Source organism: Pristis pectinata, chromosome 5 (assembly GCF_009764475.1).
Source record: "Pristis pectinata isolate sPriPec2 chromosome 5, sPriPec2.1.pri, whole genome shotgun sequence".
Classification (NCBI taxonomy): Eukaryota; Metazoa; Chordata; class Chondrichthyes; order Rhinopristiformes; family Pristidae; genus Pristis; species Pristis pectinata.
In genome coordinates this window covers 58,961,300-58,980,503 of record NC_067409.1, presented here as the reverse complement: position 1 = coordinate 58,980,503, position 19,204 = coordinate 58,961,300, and the positions used below count along the sequence as shown (strand labels likewise).

Here is a 19,204-nt window from a genome sequence, read left to right as displayed (position 1 = left end):
CCCTTTACAGTGAACATTAACCATTGGATAATAGAGCCAAGTTAAAAATTGTTTTTTTTGGAAACTACCATCACGTATTTTGTCGGTAACACCTGCCACACCTAGGAGTCATGCTACAGTCATTCAGTTATTTATTTTCCAAAAAGTATTGCTCCCAACATATATCTTCTTGTGACTATGTTTTTGCTTCTGCTTTGTAACTGTAAAAACAATCCTGTTCATAATCTGTGAATCAAAGGTAATATTAGACTTCTGAACAGTACAAAGAGGCAGTGCCTGGAAATCTGAAATAGAAATAATGTGCTGGAAATACTCAACAGGTTAGGCAGAATCTATGGAGAGAGAAACAGTTAACATTTCAAATCAATAATCCATCATCAGAACAGACTGCTGTTTTCCCACAAGAGCCTTGCAATCTTAAATCCAAATAATCCTTATTGACTTTAGCTTTCATCACCAGCACTTTAATTTTATTGTGATCATAGCATGTATCATTAATAATTATGGTTAGTTAGAAGTAAGTGGTTTTATTTATTATTTGGGATTCACAATTGTCATAAAGCAAGTACCTCATACCATACATATCGTTCCTACTAATGGATACTTCTATGTTGAAGGACCTGTTGTGATCAAGCACCTTGGATTAAATGCGTCATGAATCATGGACTTTGGCATGACGTTGGGGTTTACTAATGCAGTCAAACTATCACCTTCACATCATTTTCAGTTGGGTTTAACCATCCTTCCATGTAAAAAAGGCAGGAAAGTCAAGTAGAAGATTTTAGTCTGTACCTAATTTCACTGAAGCCAAGCCTATTAGGCCCCAGCAGATGATTTTCTCATGTCATGGAAGTTGGTAACATGGAAAGCATGCTGCTGGAATAGAAACACGAAGGCTAGATTCAAAATTCCCTGTGGTAGGGGTGACCATGACGCCACTGGATTGTTATTTAGAAGTTACCTGATTGTCTAATGTTCCTTAAGGAAAGAAAAACTGCAGTCATTATTTATATATGACTCAAACAAACGGCATTGTGGCCCAGCAAGCCACTCAATACAGCGAAAATTTGTGAAGGGCAGTGCTGTCCTTGCCGGATATGTCTCCATGTCTTGCATTGACTAAAACAAAACTGGAACATGTAGGCCAGTATAGATGATGGTGTTCTCTCTGGAAACTTTGAAAACATTGCATGAAATGTTGCTCTTACTCATGCAGCTTGAAGGGCAGATTTTTCTGCTTCCTCTTCTATACCAGAAGGAGAGCATCGGCACTTCTCATCCAGAGTGATCAACATAACAATTGATAATGGTTCCCCTCACACCAGTGCCTGATTCTGAAGTGTTAGGCCTGCAGCTATTGGTCATGCAAGATCAGGATATCTGTCCACTCATAGAGATTGGCAATCCTGGCTGGAAATGGTTGCCTTGAGAAATAGCGAGAAAGTGGCTTGAAGTGCTTCTATTAAACTCTTTGCCTTCAGGTTCAATTCCCGTCCCTGTCTGTAAGGAGTTTGTATGTTCTCCTCGTGATGGCATGGGTTTCCTCCGGGTGCTCCGGTTTCCTCCCACATTCCAAAGGCATACGGGTAGGTTAACATGGGTTTAAATAGGAGGTGCGGACTTGTTGGGCCGGTAGGGCCTGTTACCGTGGTGTAAATAAAGTTTAAAAAAACATCCACCCAGCACCTTATGGGATTCTGCTGCATTGGGAGCTTTTTACGTAGTAATCCATCAGGTGAGACATGAACTTGTGCCAATGAAAACCGGAGACAGACTTGGTTTCTGACGGACATTTATGATTAGGAAATTAGCAGTACTGACCGACAAAGACAGAAAAATCCACCCTCAAGAGATGCACCATCATACATGTACCAAATAGACAAATGCCCTTCTCCTTTATGGCCCTTCATTACAAAGTGAATGTGTTTATCTATCAGTGTGGAATCTCGCCATGAGCTTTCACTAATGGCATCTGAGAGTGGCAAAAGCTATATGATTGACCATCAATAGCAGTCACTCAGATGCCATTCAGAAATAATAATTCCAAAATCAAGGCATTACCAGCATCAGCTACACTACAAACTTAGGAATGCAATAAAATAACACTTAAAAGGAAAATGCTAGGAAGCTGAAATAGAAGCAGCGAAAGCTGGAAATACCAAGCTGCATCCATGAAGATATACATAGGGTTAGCACATATTACCAGAAATGGCAATGCTTAGAAATCTAAAGTATTTTAAAGAATTGCAGAGGCACAAGGGGGGAAAGAGCAAAACAAAATGAGGATGTGAGAGGTGGGAGAGATTAAATTAACAAATGGAATAGCGGTGTAAAGTGATGGGGCTTTGTGATGGAAAATAGCATCATTTAAAGAAGGGACAATGGAGATAGAAACTAGGTCTTAGAGGAAGCAAACTGGGAGGGCCAGCGATAGTTAGTTGTGGGTGTCAGTTATTGGTAGCTAGCCAGTTCCCTGAAAAGAAAGATACAGTAATTGAGGAAAGAAGGGAGAATCAGATATGGACTTGGTGAAGTCAAGAAAAGGTTCAAATTGTTCAGTGTGGGAAAATGTGGGGGGGGGGGGGGACACCAGTCACCAGCAAATGAGCTTAAATTCTCGTCCTCCTACCATTCTGCTCACTTTTTGGGGAGAATAGTTGTTGAGTCCACCATTGCCATTGGCACCTCCTGCAAACCTAACTTTTCTTGGTTACACTATCACCATCCGCATGCGCCCTGCACCAAAGTCCCTACAATGTCTTCTGCTTTCCTCTTATCAAAGGCCTTCCCTTTTGCCCGTTCTCCTCCGCAACCCCACCCCTCAGTCCTTTCCCTGTCTCTGTGCTTGTTTAAGTCCTGTTATATCTCAAACCTTTTCCGGTTAATGATGAAAGGTCTTCCGACCCACTACATTTGTGTCGTTCCCCACACATGACCTGCCGAGCTTTGGCCGTTTTTCGTTCTTCTGTCCTTATTGGGCGTGAAGCGCTCTGGGTTGTTCCGAGGACAAACCAAGCCCTGCATGAATGCAAACCCTTCTTTCACAGTAGGAGCAGATCACCGAAGAAAATCCAGCAGAAGGCACTTTAATTATGTGCCACTTTCTCTGATGGACTCTTTGGCCTTTTAAAAGCGAATTACTAATCCTCGTAGTGACGAGAGTGCAGAAGTGGCTGACAGTCGAAATAAATTAAGCTTTTTTTATTGGCTGTGATGTCTGACAACATCCATATCACAACCCATTTTAAAACAAGTTAAATCAAAAGACATCCCACCACCATCCCCACGTCAGCCTCTCTCTCAAGACCCAATAAGGAAAACACTGTGACCCCGCCTGCTGTTGGTGTTGTAAGAAGATTTCGATCTGTTGAAGCCAGGACTGATTGTCACAAGTGTAAGCAATGAGAGGCGATCACTTGGGGATGAAGAGCGGATAAGACCTGATGCTGTACTCAAATCCTATAAACCACTGCCCCATAATAATCTGGCAAGAATTCCACCACCCACCCCCGCAAAAAAAAGACCTGCGCGACCTACTGTTGATCGAGGCGGAGTAGAAGCTTAGAACTAAGATGTATATTAAATTAATTATGTCAATAAAGATTGCGTATTGCTGTTCTGAAAAAGGTAGTCACCCTGGTTACAAAAGTTATTCATCGTTACAACATGTAAAAATGTTAATCCGTATACTAGTGATAACAATTATCTGACGGTTGTCAAGACATGCATAATTCATGACCGTTTCATGGTATTAAATCCAAATAGTGAAGTGTGAAACGTGATGTAAATGAAGGTTGTTGCTCTGAAGTAGCATCTGTTTTCCTTCCTTTGCATCGGGATACTGAATGGAGTAAAATAACAATATATTACCAGAGATGCCCTTATAATATTTTCACAATATACTCAATTACAATTAAATGTCATTGATCAACGCACCATGAATCACAGTCCAGTCTGTCAATAACCATGTATTCAATGACAGCTACTCATCAACAGCCTGCTCTCTGGAGGCACATTGTATCAATACAAGATTAGTGTTCACAGGATTGTGTTAAATTACCTTGGATCCCCTCTTATTCTCAAACAGGAAGCACTACAACAAGAGACAAATAATGTCTAGCACTGTGTACGATCACTGCGCTTGAGTGCTGATCCTTTTGAAAGTATTGCATTTGGCAGGTTATCCATCAGGAGGCTTGTCACTGACCGGGTCTTAGAAATTAACTAATAAGTGTCTGCTTAAAACGACTGTTCGTGGAAGAGGAGTTGGTGGGCAAGATGAGGAAGGGGTGTTCACGGATTATAGTGAGATAGAATAGTTCTTGTGTGTGTTTCTACCAGCGAAAATAAAGCAACGCCGTTTTAAGAACAAATGATGCACATTTTACACTATACGTAATGTTGGCGATATGAGGTGCCCTTCCACAGATTATAAACATCGCTTGACCTGATCTTGGTCTGCTGCAAATTCATAAGTTATAACTGAAACACTCAGACATTTTATTGTCTACGGCATAGACTTAATTACTGGATTGTGGATTTATGGAGCTATAAATCGCAAGAGCTAATTAACAGCTGATAGGAAAAGAAAGGCGTGGAGTTTACGAATCCATGTAGGTTCCAAACATTAGTGAGATGCAAATCCAAATCCCGCGAATGCAGTGAAAGTTACGTGAAATCATGAGATTAAATTGTTAATGTTTCAGTTAAAAAGCTCATTATAGCAAAGCAGTAGTCGTTAGCCAACTGTTCTGGGACACGCCGTTACATTACTGTGCAACTGAAGTAGAAATCCAGAATGGGAATTTGCCTTCAGATACCAATTAGAAACAGCCTCTAAATAGGCTACTACTCATTACACTTGGTGTCATGTAGGTAACAGAATGACGAACAAAAAGTAAACCAATAGAAAGCTGCGAAAGAAAGATGCAATTATGCAAATAAATAATGTAATGGTATATGCAAAAAATTGCTTATATTAATATTGCAATGATCACAAGTCTCAACGACGTGTATTATTGGACAAACTTACTCGATAATTCAAGTACACCATATTTTGTTGCTATTTATTTGCAATAAATCGAGGCCTGTACAGTGCAAATAGGGATAAGGAAGGAACATGAAACATCAGATACAGCAAAACAGACCCCGAGTTGTTCATTCCATTTGATAAGTTTTTGACTGTTTGTAATTGGACAGCACATTAATTGCTTTAAGTTGCAGTGCGGTCAATAGGCCAGGAGACTTAGATGGTATAATACATTAACACTTTACTTGATTTTACATAAGACGGGCCTAGTACAAAACCTTGCTGCAAGATATTAGAGAAAGAGAGTTTGGAAGTTCAGATTTGCCCTCGTTAAGACCATTATTGGTATTTGGAATGTTTGTCTTCCAGTTATTGAAAATCAAATGAATGGCAGGCTATTGGGGTATTTGTGCTTTACTGTTCATTCAATTTTCAGAAACAAGTGGACACTTTGCAGAAGTTACCGTCCAGGACCAAGGTGCTAAAAGTGGGCAGGTTCTGGATAAACGGGCCAATGTTGTAAGCACGGTAGGGCTCACCACAATCCTCATACTATAAACTGTAAGCAGCAACTACAGAAGACAAAAGCCAAGTACGCTTTATCCGGGGAAATTATATTAAACCCACGCATTCTCAGTCTTTGTTAGAATTTTGCCATATCTAGCTGTTCCTACGCTGTACTTAGATATTGGGGCGAGGGTTTATTTTTGAAATGTGAATGAATTAGAGCCATTTTCCGGATTCATTCTTACTTCCCGAACTATTTGCACATATTATATACTCCACGTGCATTCATTTAGTTTGTTGGTATTGGAGCAAAAAGATCAACCCATTTCGGACTTTGATGCGGTGGGATCCCTTACAAAGTCCTTTACTGAATTGACAAAGGCCTTTGGCAAGTTGTAGGCTGGTTTTCAACGGGTATAGGGAAGGGTAAAGACACGCACAGAATGAGTAGATTTAGGCTGGATTTGGATTCGCAGGTTTCACAAGAGAAGCTCGTCATAGCAGTAGTGCAGCCCCCCAACTACTTGCAACACTTTATATTCGAGAAACGCGCTCTGCACAACCAGAAAGGTGGCAATGGGCAGCCAAAGACGTTCACACACAAGCTAATACTGCGTCACTACCACTTCCTTAATGACCCCTCTAAGGTGGCAAAAAACATCTCACACCGGCTTCTCCAGAATGTTATTCAAACAACAATCGAGAGGTTTGGTCAATGAGCAAAGTTTTAAGAAGGTTCTCAAAGCAGGAAAGGGACAGAGAAGTTTTGAAAGTGAATGCCAGAGTGTTGAGCTTTGACAACTGAAGAAACGTCAGCTGGAGAAATTCAACCGGACAAATGGAGATTAATGTGGATTATGGATCTGAAGGAGATTCCAAGGCAAAGGGTGAGGCTATGGAGACAGTTGAAAATTAGGAAGAGGATTTTAGAATTGAAGTTTGCTTAGACCTAAAATCGGTTAATAAGCATGATGGGGAAGGGGAAATGGCTGTGTTGGGAGCTGCAGAGTTATGGATGACCATAAATTGAACAAAGGAGTACATTGCAAAGGTGGAGTGGAGATACCAAAGTATCAGAGGAGGTTTTAAGCAACAGATTAGCCTATGCAAAGCTAGTGCTGGACAAAAGAAAAGTGGGAAATGAAGTCTTAGAGATGGCACGATGTAAGGTCCAAATATGAATGTATGATCCTCATATCATTTCTTCTCTTTGCACAGCCGATGGCTGCTTTGGTGCCCATCACAATCAGTCATAACATCGTGTTAACGTTATTAAGGTGCATTTCATCATAATTGTTATCAGACTCTATTGTTCGTGATGGGGCATAGTACTTTTATTTATACCGCTTGGAGAATGACTCCAGACATGAGCAGGTCCGGGAAATGTCGCACTGTAATCGAATCCAGTGACTTATACTTTTTCATTTAGAGCACACCTGTGCACAATTCTTTGCAGAGGGAATTATACTGAAAGTCTTTCACGAAAGATTGGAATGTTTTTTGCATATACACAAACGAAAATATACGGAAATAATGAGCAATTCCAATATCTATATACCTACATTGACTTTCTAAACTGACTTCACATGATATTATTCAGTAATGGCTCTTAAATTCATGCGTTTAGTGCTAATTAAATCATTTTTGTAATTGGGAATATATCCCCACACAACACTGCAGAAGAGATTTCTAGCAACACCGTCTTCCAATCCTAATCAAATTATGGTTTATTTTAAATGTATCAATCCCTTCCACTGTGCGCCACTTCCTTTCCTCTGTAATCCCTTCCATCCCTGTGCATTCCTCAACTTCTACCCCTATTTTATTGGTGTCGGAGCTGTCCAGTTATTTCGGCGCCAAACTTGAATGGCCTCTCTAAATCTCGCCAAATTTCTCTCCTCCAGTAGATCGGTTAAAAAGCTATCTCTTCAACCAAGCTTCTGTTTATCAGAGCTAAATATTTCCTGACGTGTGTTGGTGTCGAATTTTATTTTGATTAAGAACATGTGAAGAAGCATAATGATCTTTGTTGCAAAGGGGTTGGAGTTTAAAGTAGGGAGGTTTGGTACAAAACTGTGCACAGTTTTGCTCTCCTTAACTAAGAAAGGATATAGCAGTATTGGAGGCAGCCCAAAGGAGATACACCCGGCTAATTTATAGGCTGAGAGAGTTGTCCTGGTAAGAAAAGCTAAACAGGTTGGGTCTGTATTCTTTGGAGTTTAGAAGAATATTGGGTGACCTTCTTGAAACAAATAAGATCCTAAGAGGGCATAATAGGGTAGGTGTTGAGATGTTTTCATGACAGGGAAAGTCTCAGACAAGGGGACCATAGTTTCAAGATAAGGGGCCGGTCATCTAAAACCAAGTTACACAGCAAAATTTTCTCGCAGATGGCAGTGAAGCTCTAGAATTCTATACCCCAGGGCATTGTTGAGGCCATTAAATTGGAGGTAGATGCATTTTGGAAAGGTTGAGGGATTGATTATGAGGAGGAGTGTAAGCTTAGGGTAGATCAGCCATGGTCATATTGAAGGGCGGGACAGGCTTGAGGGACTGGGTAGCCTACCCGCCTTTACTTTGTGTTCCAGTCGATGGTTTACCGTGCTGAAAATGCAACTTGTTGTCATTGAAACAGCAGCGAATTCCTAAACATTTATGAAAGTTTGCAACCTGGTCTGAGTTGATAACTAAATGGTTCGGGGAGGCTTATCTGTCAGTATATTAGAACAGTATTTTGAACATCCAAAAATGTATTAAAACCAGTAACATTTCAATGATATTAAATGTTGACAGACTGCGCGTAAATTAAAGGCTCTGTCAAATTACATTTCATTTGGTACAAATATTATGTTTTTTCTAAAGTGCCAATATTTCGAAATTGTAATGGAAACTTTGTCCTCAGAATGATGGCGGGGGGTGTGACCGAAGTTCCAAAGTTCCAAACCAAAGTAAATAGGTGAAGACATAAGAGACTGCAGATGCTGGAATCTAGAGCAACACCCAAAAAACTGGAAGAACTCGGCGGGTTAGACAGCATCTATGGAGGGAAATGGACAGTCGGCGTTTCGGTCGTGACCCTTCAGCTGTCGACTGTCCATTTCCATCCATAGATGCTGCCTGACCCGTTGAGTTCCTCCAACGTTTTGAGTGTTGCTCCAAAGTAAATAAATGCTGTGTAATTGCGGTATTTGACCCCTGCTGGGTATAGTGGTAGGAAAGGGGTTGCCCGTTGAGCAGGCTCTTGTCTTTTGAAGCTCTACGCTACTGGCCACAGTTACAGACAAGACGGTCCGGTTCCCTTTTCACTGTGGGGCGGGCGAGTTATCCTGAGGATGAAGAAAGTAGATATTCTGTTCGTTGGTCCCCACAGGAGAAGTTCGGGCTTTTCGAGACTTGCACCTACTTAATGGCAAGTAAACCACACCGCTCCGCAGTATTAGCTGGGTCAGTAGCCGAAGACAAAGGGCATTCGGTGGGCCAGCTATCTGCTACATCCCTGCATTTTTTTTCTCTGTCGCGATCTTCAATCCGCATCGCTCGTTAACTTTCTATAAATACGCCACGCATTGTTCCCGAGGCTTCTGACGCTCAGCATTAACCAATTCGAGCCGCAGAACCGTGAGCAAGTCGGAACAGCAAGGTTGTGATGAGTGCAGATAATGCCTTGTATCTTCATTGGAATATTACGCAACTGGCCTTAGAGTATTGTTTGTCTTCACCGCCTGGTTTAGCAATACTGCTTCCCTTCGCGTTATCCCGTCCAAAGGCAACGTTTTGTGTCGAAGGGTTTGATCAACTCTGTTTATCGCTCGGAAACTGCGTGCGATTGTTTGAAGACAGAAGTTGAAGTAAAATGCACAGATCGTTAACGAGTCGCAATGTTGTATTTCATGCATATTGGAAGAACTATGCATAATGTGCTTAGCGTTTATAATTATGGGTCTCAAAAGAAACACAAATAACGATGTTTTGTTCACTTCTGATGATGCTTGACACTAACTGAAAACGTGTTTCTAAGTACTTTCATGGTCACGTCGTCAGCACTTCCCAAAGTGGTTTACAATTAGTGGAGTAGTTTCGAGAGGCAATCGCTGTTTGTGCTTTTTGTTGTGCAAGGATAATATCATTTTAATTATGTAATTTGCAAGTTGTTGTTCACTTTATTTGGTAAGACAAGTGCAATAGAAAATGACTGCGATGTAACGTGCCTTGAAGGAATCAGACTGAATGTATTCATTCTACAATAGCAATGATTATTATAGCTGTTACAATGATCGCACAAAGATATTGCCTGCTATATTTACTAGTAATATGTGTTTCAGCCAACTTAGGGAGTAACAGGTTGGATATTATGAACGACTTAGATTTCCCCTCTCCGCTTCTACTTCTATCACCGTTGTGTTACCCAACGAAAACCTGCCAATGCATATACGATAGTTTGTCTCAATATGGCACAAGGTCCATCTTCCACCACAATTAAGTACATTTGGAGAAAGTCAGAAAAATTAGCAATGCAGTGAACACGGTCGTTGCGCACAACGATAGAGTTTGCATAAAGAAAATGGGAACAGTTCTCACCAGTTAAAAAAAAATCTGGACTTTACTTCTTTAGAGGGAACTCCGATTAGATCCGCGTGAAGCAATGTTCGCGGTCTTTTGAGACTTTAAGTGTATAAATGGAGCAAACGCACAACAATCGCCATTGTCAATTAATTCATGAGGTGAAATAAAATTTAAGTAATTACTCAGCAACTCAGACAGCATCTGTGAAGAAGGAACAGCTCTAACATTTCATCAAAACTTTGCCATGAAAGATCATCGAATTAAATTCTGTTTCTCTTGGCACGGATCTGCTGAGTGATTCTGGATTTTTATTTTTGTGTTTCGGATTTCCAGCATCCGTCGTATTCAGCTTTGGCAATTCGACGAATAACTGGATTTTTACGACAGGTATTGAAATATAAATTTACACACAATTTAAAAGAAAAAAAGTCTTTTATGTTCCCAAATGCAATCTGGATCGTTCCTTAGATTTGGTTTTAATTTCAAGGAAAATTCGTACAGATTGCCCTTTGCCTTAACGCCCGTTACTTTCCATAGTTGTAGTTTTGGAATGAGATTCCTTCTTTGTTATTGTCTGTTCGTTTTGCAAGTTTGGGTCCCGGGCCGTATGTTATTCCCTTTGTGGTGGCGTTTCGGTTCGCGGCTGAAGATGTACACTACATAAGCCACAATACCCCGCCAAGAATACATTGACTAACATCGTTTGCCTTGCCAGGTCAGCTTTGCCTTTCCGTACTGCATTGGCTTGCCTTGCGCTTAGCAAACAAGCGCCTCATATCTCGTTCTCAAAAATACAAACTGGAAATGCCTAAAATACTCGTCGAATCAGGTAGCATCTGTGGAAAGGGAAACAAGAGTTGACGTTTCAGGTTGACAACCTTTCATTAAAAATGCCATCGACCTGAGTCTCATTATTTGTCCTGCCTCGGAATCCCGATAATTGGGATTAAAATGCTTTTAAGATTTATCAAAACCACTTCAGTTATTTTAGTCATGGATGGGGGTGGGAAGGCGGGTGTTTATTTCCCGGGACATTTCTTTCAGTGAAACAACTGAGGATGTTGAAGCTGCTGCACTTGGGCAACGTGTCCAATCTTCAAGTCATACATTACCTCTCATGACTCCCAGAATTTAATGTTATCTCTATTACATTTCTCTAATAATTAAAAAGACGAAAGAGGAAAATATAACATCCACTATCAGGCAAATGACAACTCTGCAAATATTTAATAATTCACACAAAGAAAACGTCAGCATCGTGTACTTTACGAACTAGAGACAAAGTTAAACCAATATGATCAAATTCATTTCAGTACTCAGTACCTAAGAGAGAGATACTCTGAAAATTCCGTAAACTGGCGTCGGTCTTTAACTTACAACAAAGGGTCGATTTAAAAGGGTGACAAAGCACTCGTATTGCACAACGGAGGTCCTCAAAGAAACGCACCTCATTGTGTCTCAAAACTTTATTTCTTAATTTAAATGAAAGATCACTCCGTATTTTTTTAAATGAAGTTCATCTTTTACCATGTGTTTAAGAAAAACATAAGATCGCCAATCTACTGGAATACTGGTCCCTGCCTTCTGAACACATTGGCTATCATATTATGTCAGTGAAAAATATCGTTTTGTAGGTAAAGATGATCGCATCGCTGGGACATTTAATAAATCAGAAGAATTACTAAACGAGCACTTCCCTCAATCGTAAATCCATCATTTTGTCTTTTCCATGGCAAGACACTGTAATTAATATCCATTAAGTAAGCATGGAATGTGAATGATGCAGTGAATACCCATTTCAGTATTGCATTTAAATCGGCGTTAAAGAGGCGAAGCTTTCACATGGCTGTCACTTTTTTGGCCTAATCACCGAAATCTTTGCTCTCCCTCTGCACTGAAGAACACATTCAGAGTCCAATCTGTTTGAACGTGAATGCTTTAGAGCGGGCAGCAATGATAACATATCCACGGACACTGTGTTGGAAAGCCTTTTGGCATCTATCAAATATCATACTTCTTTGTTCCCCGTTTAGAATATCATGGCTTCAGGCAACTGACGAAATGGTGTATTTTAATGGAATTGGATAGGAAAATCTTGACTTAAAAATAAGCATTCACAACAGTTACTGCCAACAGTAATAATACCCATAGGTCGTATTACTGGCCTACACTGAGGTTCAGCCTCAAACAGATGAGTTAAGATGTCACTTTTAAAGGAACAGTACAATCGCTCAAAGAAAGCTTTTATATATTACCGGCAAATGGCTGATTGGTTGACAGCTCTCCAAATAATATTCATTCCATTTCACATTATTAATTACCGGGATTCTTACTGTGTATGCATCAGTCAATTCCATTCTTTCACCCTGTCATTTATGTACAAGCAGTTCGCTAATCAACTTTGGAGAACGTTTAAAAAGTCAAAGGAGCATCTTTTGAATCAGGTTTCCTATCTTTTATCTAATTGCATTACAAGCCCTTGGAGTTGTGGGTAGCAGAGCAAAGAGAAGAAATCGCTGATAATGTTCATCCAGAGAACATTTTCATTAGAGATAATTCAATCGACTTTCAAGCTGAATTGATTGGCTGACAGCAGAGCCCTTTACTGATGGCAAAAAAATGAAGGATTTTTTTTTGTTTTACTTTATTTTCACTTTGATAAAATGCAAACTATGAACATGTCGGTCCTGAATATAAAATTTCTTAAACTATGTTTTACAGAGCGATGTGTAGGTCTGTGTTTGAATTACAAGGGACGCGGTGTAAAACAACAGGATAATCTTGTATTGTGCACAAGAATGCTTTGCTTTCTGCATGCCAATCGACGGATCAGCAGGAAATGGGGATGCCGAGATTGTAAAGGATCAGTCGTCATTTCTAGAAACAGCAGCTTCCAATACTACTGCTCGCATTAACCAGAAATAAAACCTTCCCTGTGCCATGAAACGCATTGTTAGCGCAAAATGTGCCGAAATTAATCGGTTGTAATAAACGCCTGAGATTTCGATTTCTTGGCTGCATCTTCATCAAATGCATGTTCGCCTTGTTCAGTCTGCGCCTACCCGGAAATCCAAATACTGCTCGGGAACGAAAAGTAAATAAGTACTGAATGTGCCCTCTTAATGCCACCTATAGTTTATTTTAATCACCTATACTTGGCTTACTGGTGCACCAATCCTACATACGTGTATGGCCAACATTTCAGCGCTCTCAAGTCTTGCCGAAATCCATTCGAGCTGTAGCCATTTATCCACTTCAACATAAAAAAAGTTACTACGGCCGAGTTCACCCCAATTCCAAGAGAACCAAATACACGCCACTATTATCAATACTGACATCAATATTTTCATAAAATGAACGAGACAGATGAAAATAAATCGCAGGAGAAGCATTGGAGGGAAATTAGCAACGTATGCCTTAGAATAACATGTTTGACACACTGGCTTTTACATGTGCGTGCAGGCCTTGACAGGCAAGCGAATGTAATCACATTAAAGTCATCAGGGTACTATATTTACACCACTATAAAAAGGGAATGTACTTCCAACTGCCTTCAGGTTGGGTTTGGCACTTGGTGACCCAGTCAACAATTTCGGTAAGATGGAGCAGAGGGGAACACAGAACATGATGACGAGGTATCTCGGGAATGGTGACTATGCCAACAAATAAAAATAATGAACCAACCCTAAAATCCACCATGAACCATCTGTGTCCATACGTGTAGAAAAAAAAGTTTCAAAATTGAGCTCAAGTATATGTGTAGGAAATAAAACTTTATCTCAAGTTAAAAAAATCATTTAATAAGGTTAGAATGATTGATATATCCTTTATATATTACCACTCCCTCACTACATAAAACTACAAAATAATATTTAAAATTCCCAGTTTATGATTTGGTTATATATGTCCGAGGCGATGTCGATGAGGGTAAACAATCTGTACCACCGATAGCCGATATACTGCGAAAGGAAGTCAATGTCATTTGTTTCCAGAGGATGTGAGTTATGCCGTTTGGCGGACAATAAATATACAATTAAAATGTTGCATTGATTTGTCATAAATGCATCCGAAAGAATACAGAACGATCTTCGGAATGTGGCAATAAACCCTGGTGAAGCAGTCGTCAGAATTATTGATAATTTGGAAAACAAGGCAACTTTCTGATTTAAAGTCCCAAGTTGTTATTAAATGGCATTCTCTAGCGATAAACCGAAAGCAGACACGACCTTTACAGGTACATGCTACATTAATACTGGAGTCGACGGTACAAAGAAAAACAATTCAATTATCCTGTTAGGCACCAGAATAATTGCTACCCGGATTTTCCCTGATCGGCGCAAAGGTGTGGCATTACAGCAAAACAGTTGGGAGTGCACAATGCACTCCATATATTTGCTTTCAAGTGCATATCCTCTATTTGTGTTGCCAATAAATACCATATCCACCCTAAGCCTTCATGTGACGGGAATCCTTGCACATCTTTGAGTCCCAGTTTGAGTCTTGCTGGAAGGAATGAATTTGGGCTCCTGCCCATTCCGACAGCGAGGCGTGTGCCATATGCTTCAGACGCCTCCCAGATGATTGTCTTCATCCTTTTTTATAAAACAGCTGTCCATTGCTTCGTCATTTGCTTCTCTTGCCCAAGGCCTGGGGTCCATCCGATGGTTGGCCAGTGTCCAGGAATGCATCCTTTCAAGCCTGCGGTTACTTTGTAGGTGAGATTTCTGGCCCTGGGCGAATGTCCACTTGCGAATCCAGTTGTAGTGGGGTGACGGAGGTGAGGCGATGATGATTGGGACATGACTGCTAGCTGCGAAAGAAAACTACCTATTCTTTTCAGTATGACAATTCCCAGGCCATTCTATTATAAAAGTGTTAGTTTCTCACACATCACACTGGATCACGTTATGTTTCCACTTCATTTTTGTTGTTCAGCTTAAACAAACACCACACAATATTTCCCCCACCCAAATGTATCACAATTCAGAAAAGTTTTATTTAAAATGCCTATTTCTGGGTAACACGTTTTCATCAAAAATGCGAGGATATTATTTTGACGTTGTCGTATTGCGTCAGGATTAGATATTCTAGTTTACAGTATCTTGGGTGATGTAAAATTATATCTGATAACAATAAACGTCCCTGTGTTTAAATGTAATATTTCTTCGATGTGGAGAATAAAGGAGCCTCACCTATATTCCGCAAGCATGTGTTAATTAACCGTTCATCTACTCCTCAAAGTCAAACCAATAACTGTTTGATGTCCCTTCGCAGCATTCACGAGAAATCAGCCCATCAGAAGCCAGCTTTTTGTTGCCGGTGTGTTTGAGGCTTCGTAGTTCATTTTAATCCCTGATTGTTCAATAGGTCGAGACCCGCACGAATTCCCCAAGCAATTTAATCTCTTTTGTTTTATTACAGACTTTGATACATTTCTATCGTAATTGAACAGATTATTTATTTGACTTTAAATACCAATTCTCTTAAACGTGTACATTTCTAATGCAACAATTCATTGGAAACTTAATTTCACTAGCAGAGTGTAAGAATTAGACAAATCTTTTAGTATTAACGAGTTTGCAGCCAGAAAACATTACACCTAATGAAGTCTGTAACTAAACTTTAATTAAATCAGCATAATTTGCAAATGGAATGGTTTTGAAAAGTCCCAATTTACAACTGGAGGAAAATGAATGCGGCTAACCTGAAAACAGTACATGAAAACAAACGGTACTCCAATGCGGCAATTCCAGAGAAGGACTGCGACCCATGATGTCTTTGGATTTTAAAGTGTTGCAAAGTAATCCAATCATTTTGTCCATGAGGAACATATTTTAAGATTTTTAGAATTATGAGTAGTTGTGAGTTTGGTGTCTCTGATCGGTTAAGTGTTTAATTTCTCTGGTACCTACAATGTTAGAAAAGCCAACTTGGTGCGTTTCAGAAGTTGAACATTAGATAATTAAATCCGGCACAAGTCCTAGTTAAGCGAGCTCCAGTTGTCCCATTTTTAAACAGAATATAATGTGCGCACTACTATAAAATGAATGTATATTTGAGGTTGCAGTTGTTTCCCTTTGTTTTACCGTGGAATTTTCGAGCTGCATTTGCTCATATTTTCAATTGTTTTCTTTCCTTTCTATAACTATACTTCTACCCCCTTTCTATCTTGGTTTTACTTTCGTGCTACTTATCCCATTGTTACATTATTTATCCAGTCGTTCAAACAAGTTAAGAAGCATGTCAATTAAATGTATCCCGGATTCCTACCAGCGCAACCTTTTACTCGCGCACTGAAAATAACCCGATCATGTGAGGGTAAATCAGTTAGAGATTTAAGGTTAAATTTTCAACCTTAGAATCCCACAGATGGAGAATTGAAATAATGCATTTATATCCATTGTACTAAAAGCGACGCCGGGTTCCTAGCAACAAAATGTATGCTTTCCTAACCCTTCCACAGCCAGTGTAATAGGTCCATGAAGAACATTCTGCTATCTACTGCACTCTCTATTGGCGTAATTTTGTAACTGCAACCACTGCCCCTCTCCATTTCAAGAAACAACTCCACAGAGACCACCAGTGTAAGTAGCCAGAACTCCACGCGTTCTTCCACAAGGCTTATTTGCTGTTATTGCGGTTATTAAAAATATACTAACCATGATTGCAAATACATGGCGCCACATAAAACATAAATAAAGTTATTGGTAAAAATATTAATGAGGCAAGGTAAGATGACCCCAAGGCTTATTTTGCAATATGTATACATAAGCAAAAGTAAGCATCTTTGGTTTAGAGGTTCATTTGAAGCGAGAAAAATTGTATAGGTAATGATGATTCAGGAAAAAAATGCGTCCAAACTACTCGTTGTTAAACCGACCTAAAGTACGAGCAACTCTGACAGGAGTTCCTTTGATTCCACCCCACCCCCTTTAGTTATACACCGGTCAGTATCCCCACTGTAGATATCATCATTTTCATGTTGCTGTCAAAAATCAGCAAATTTGAGAACGTTTATTTTCAGACCTGCGAACTGAAATAAGGACTTCCAAATGACTGTCATTTACAATTCCCTTTTATTCTGCTCTCAGTAGAAAACTGCACGTTTGGTATAAATGCGAAGTTTGCCACTGTGCGAAGGAACCACCGAGCTAAACGCTGTTATTGTCCTACGACATCAATTCACTAAGTCACTAGCATCAGACGACACTCCGTGTTTCATTTTCAAGTCTACAAATGTAAAGAGCAACGTAGTCTATCGTTCCCACAACACCTCTTAAAATGTTGAATGTATCAAGCATACAGAAACTTACCAGGTAAAGAGTGCTCTGAAGGAGAAGGACAGTGTACCAATAAACAGCCTGCATTCTCCCCTCTTAAACTTCCTCTGCTTTCCCTTTGCTTCTTAACATAGATCCACCTTGTATCCGCCAGAGTAAAGAGGGATCTTTCACGAGCCTGTACATCTAAACAAAAATGAAATTATAGACCCCATGACCACTAGACAAGGTTACTTCAGATAAAAAAAATACGATTAAATGCGAATTAATCCAGCAAAACAGTGAAGCAATCTCATAATTCAGTGCCTGCCAAGTTTCAATTCAGGGACGATTAAATCTGATCATTGGTGATCAGCCCCTCTTTGCCGCCGCCTCAACTCGCTTGCAAACGCCAATCGAGCCCGCGCTGGCTGCACTCGAGCACGTCACTGCCCGTGACATCGGGCAGCCGGCTGCCTATCAGAGGCCGGCAGCAGCCACCCTCCGCCCCTCGAACACCCCAACCCTAGCCCAGCAGCAAGGGAGGGGAGAGCATTGGCCCTGCAAAGGGAGGAGGGAGGGAGGGAGGGAGGGAGGGAGGGAGGGAGGGAGAGGGAGAGAAACCGCAAACCCACCACGGCAACCACAGCGTTTACACGCATGGCTCGTTCATTAGAAGAGATTTTTAGTCTTTTTTTAAAAAAATGGTCAGCATACTAAATACTTGTCTGAAGGTAATTGGCGTCCTTCTATTCATTTATTTAATGGGTTTCTTCATTGGTACAGGTGCTTCTAGAGTGGAGACTGGCAGAAGAAAGTAAATCTGCGCACCAGAATGTAGCCTATTTGTTTCGTGCATGCTTTTTGCATTATCGCCATCTGATTAGCAATAACAACCCGCAATATTTATCCAAGAACAACGTTTCTATTATTTATTTACCATTTCTGCAGCCACTGATTATAATTGTTAGATTGCTAGGATTTCATCAACTGAATTATAATGTTGACATATTTTATGCTGTTAATCACATTGTTATTATTTCTGCAGACAGATTAGATTATTTCCTCTCATTAAGACCTCAAATTGAATTGTTATCTTTCCAATGTTTATCCATTTCCCACAGATATTTGAACTACTCCGTGACATTATTTTGAAGCACCATGAGTACATTTTGCATTGTTCTGCACAGATTATTGTTTTGTTTGGGTGTCATGAACTGAACATCACTGCCGCGCTCGGATTTTGAGCCCGCTCATTAGTTGCACTCCTCTGACTCTAAAATACCTCTCACGTTGTTTACACAATCAACCTCCCTTTGAATTGATGTCACCATTATTAATAATATATAATTACTGGAGCGTTGTCAGATGGATAATAATACCTTATTGATTCATTTGAACTGTGGTAATGATAGTAAGGTGTAATCGGTCCTTTTCAGTACATCGGAGTCCATTTTTTACATGACTCTGGTTTCATGTCAACAAAAGATGCGGAGAGCGTTTTTTTTGGGAAAAAAAAGACCAATGGGCATTCAATCTGCTTACATAATTATGGTTCAGGAAACTCTCCAACCTGCTCACGCCGTGTGAGCTTCATCGCTCCTTCTTTCGCGTTGCGAAGATACAGGGATTGGAAAGCTCAACAATAAAGGATAGTCTGACTCCTAAACTCTCTCTCCACATCACACACAAACACACGCACACATACACAGGCACAGATCAAAGGGAGAAGGGTTCATTCCCGTACACGCTGGGGCACTCGATGCCCCGATTTCACAGCGGAACTCTGACGGAGCGGTGGAGCGCTGCAGGAGAGAATATTATAGCTGCAGAAGTCGGAGCTCAG

The 19,204-nt window shown here is 40.3% G+C and overlaps 1 protein-coding gene across 2 annotated transcripts in view; it reads right to left on the bottom strand.

Annotated features, from left to right (window-relative positions):
- The window catches only part of nxph1 (neurexophilin 1), a 98,854-nt gene extending 79,879 nt beyond the window's left edge, over positions 1 to 18,975 (bottom strand). Inside the window, exons 1-2 of one of the 2 annotated variants that reach the window (XM_052016387.1) lie at positions 18,904 to 18,975; positions 17,413 to 17,565 (exon numbers count right to left, since the gene is read on the bottom strand). In XM_052016387.1, coding sequence (XP_051872347.1) covers positions 17,413 to 17,466 — 54 coding nt within the window. In that variant the 5' untranslated portion in view covers positions 17,467 to 17,565; positions 18,904 to 18,975. Of the gene's footprint in view, positions 1 to 17,412; positions 17,756 to 18,903 lie in introns of those variants that run through there. The other variant, XM_052016386.1, reaches the window with a different exon arrangement.
- Positions 18,976 to 19,204: the final 229 nt, after the last annotated feature.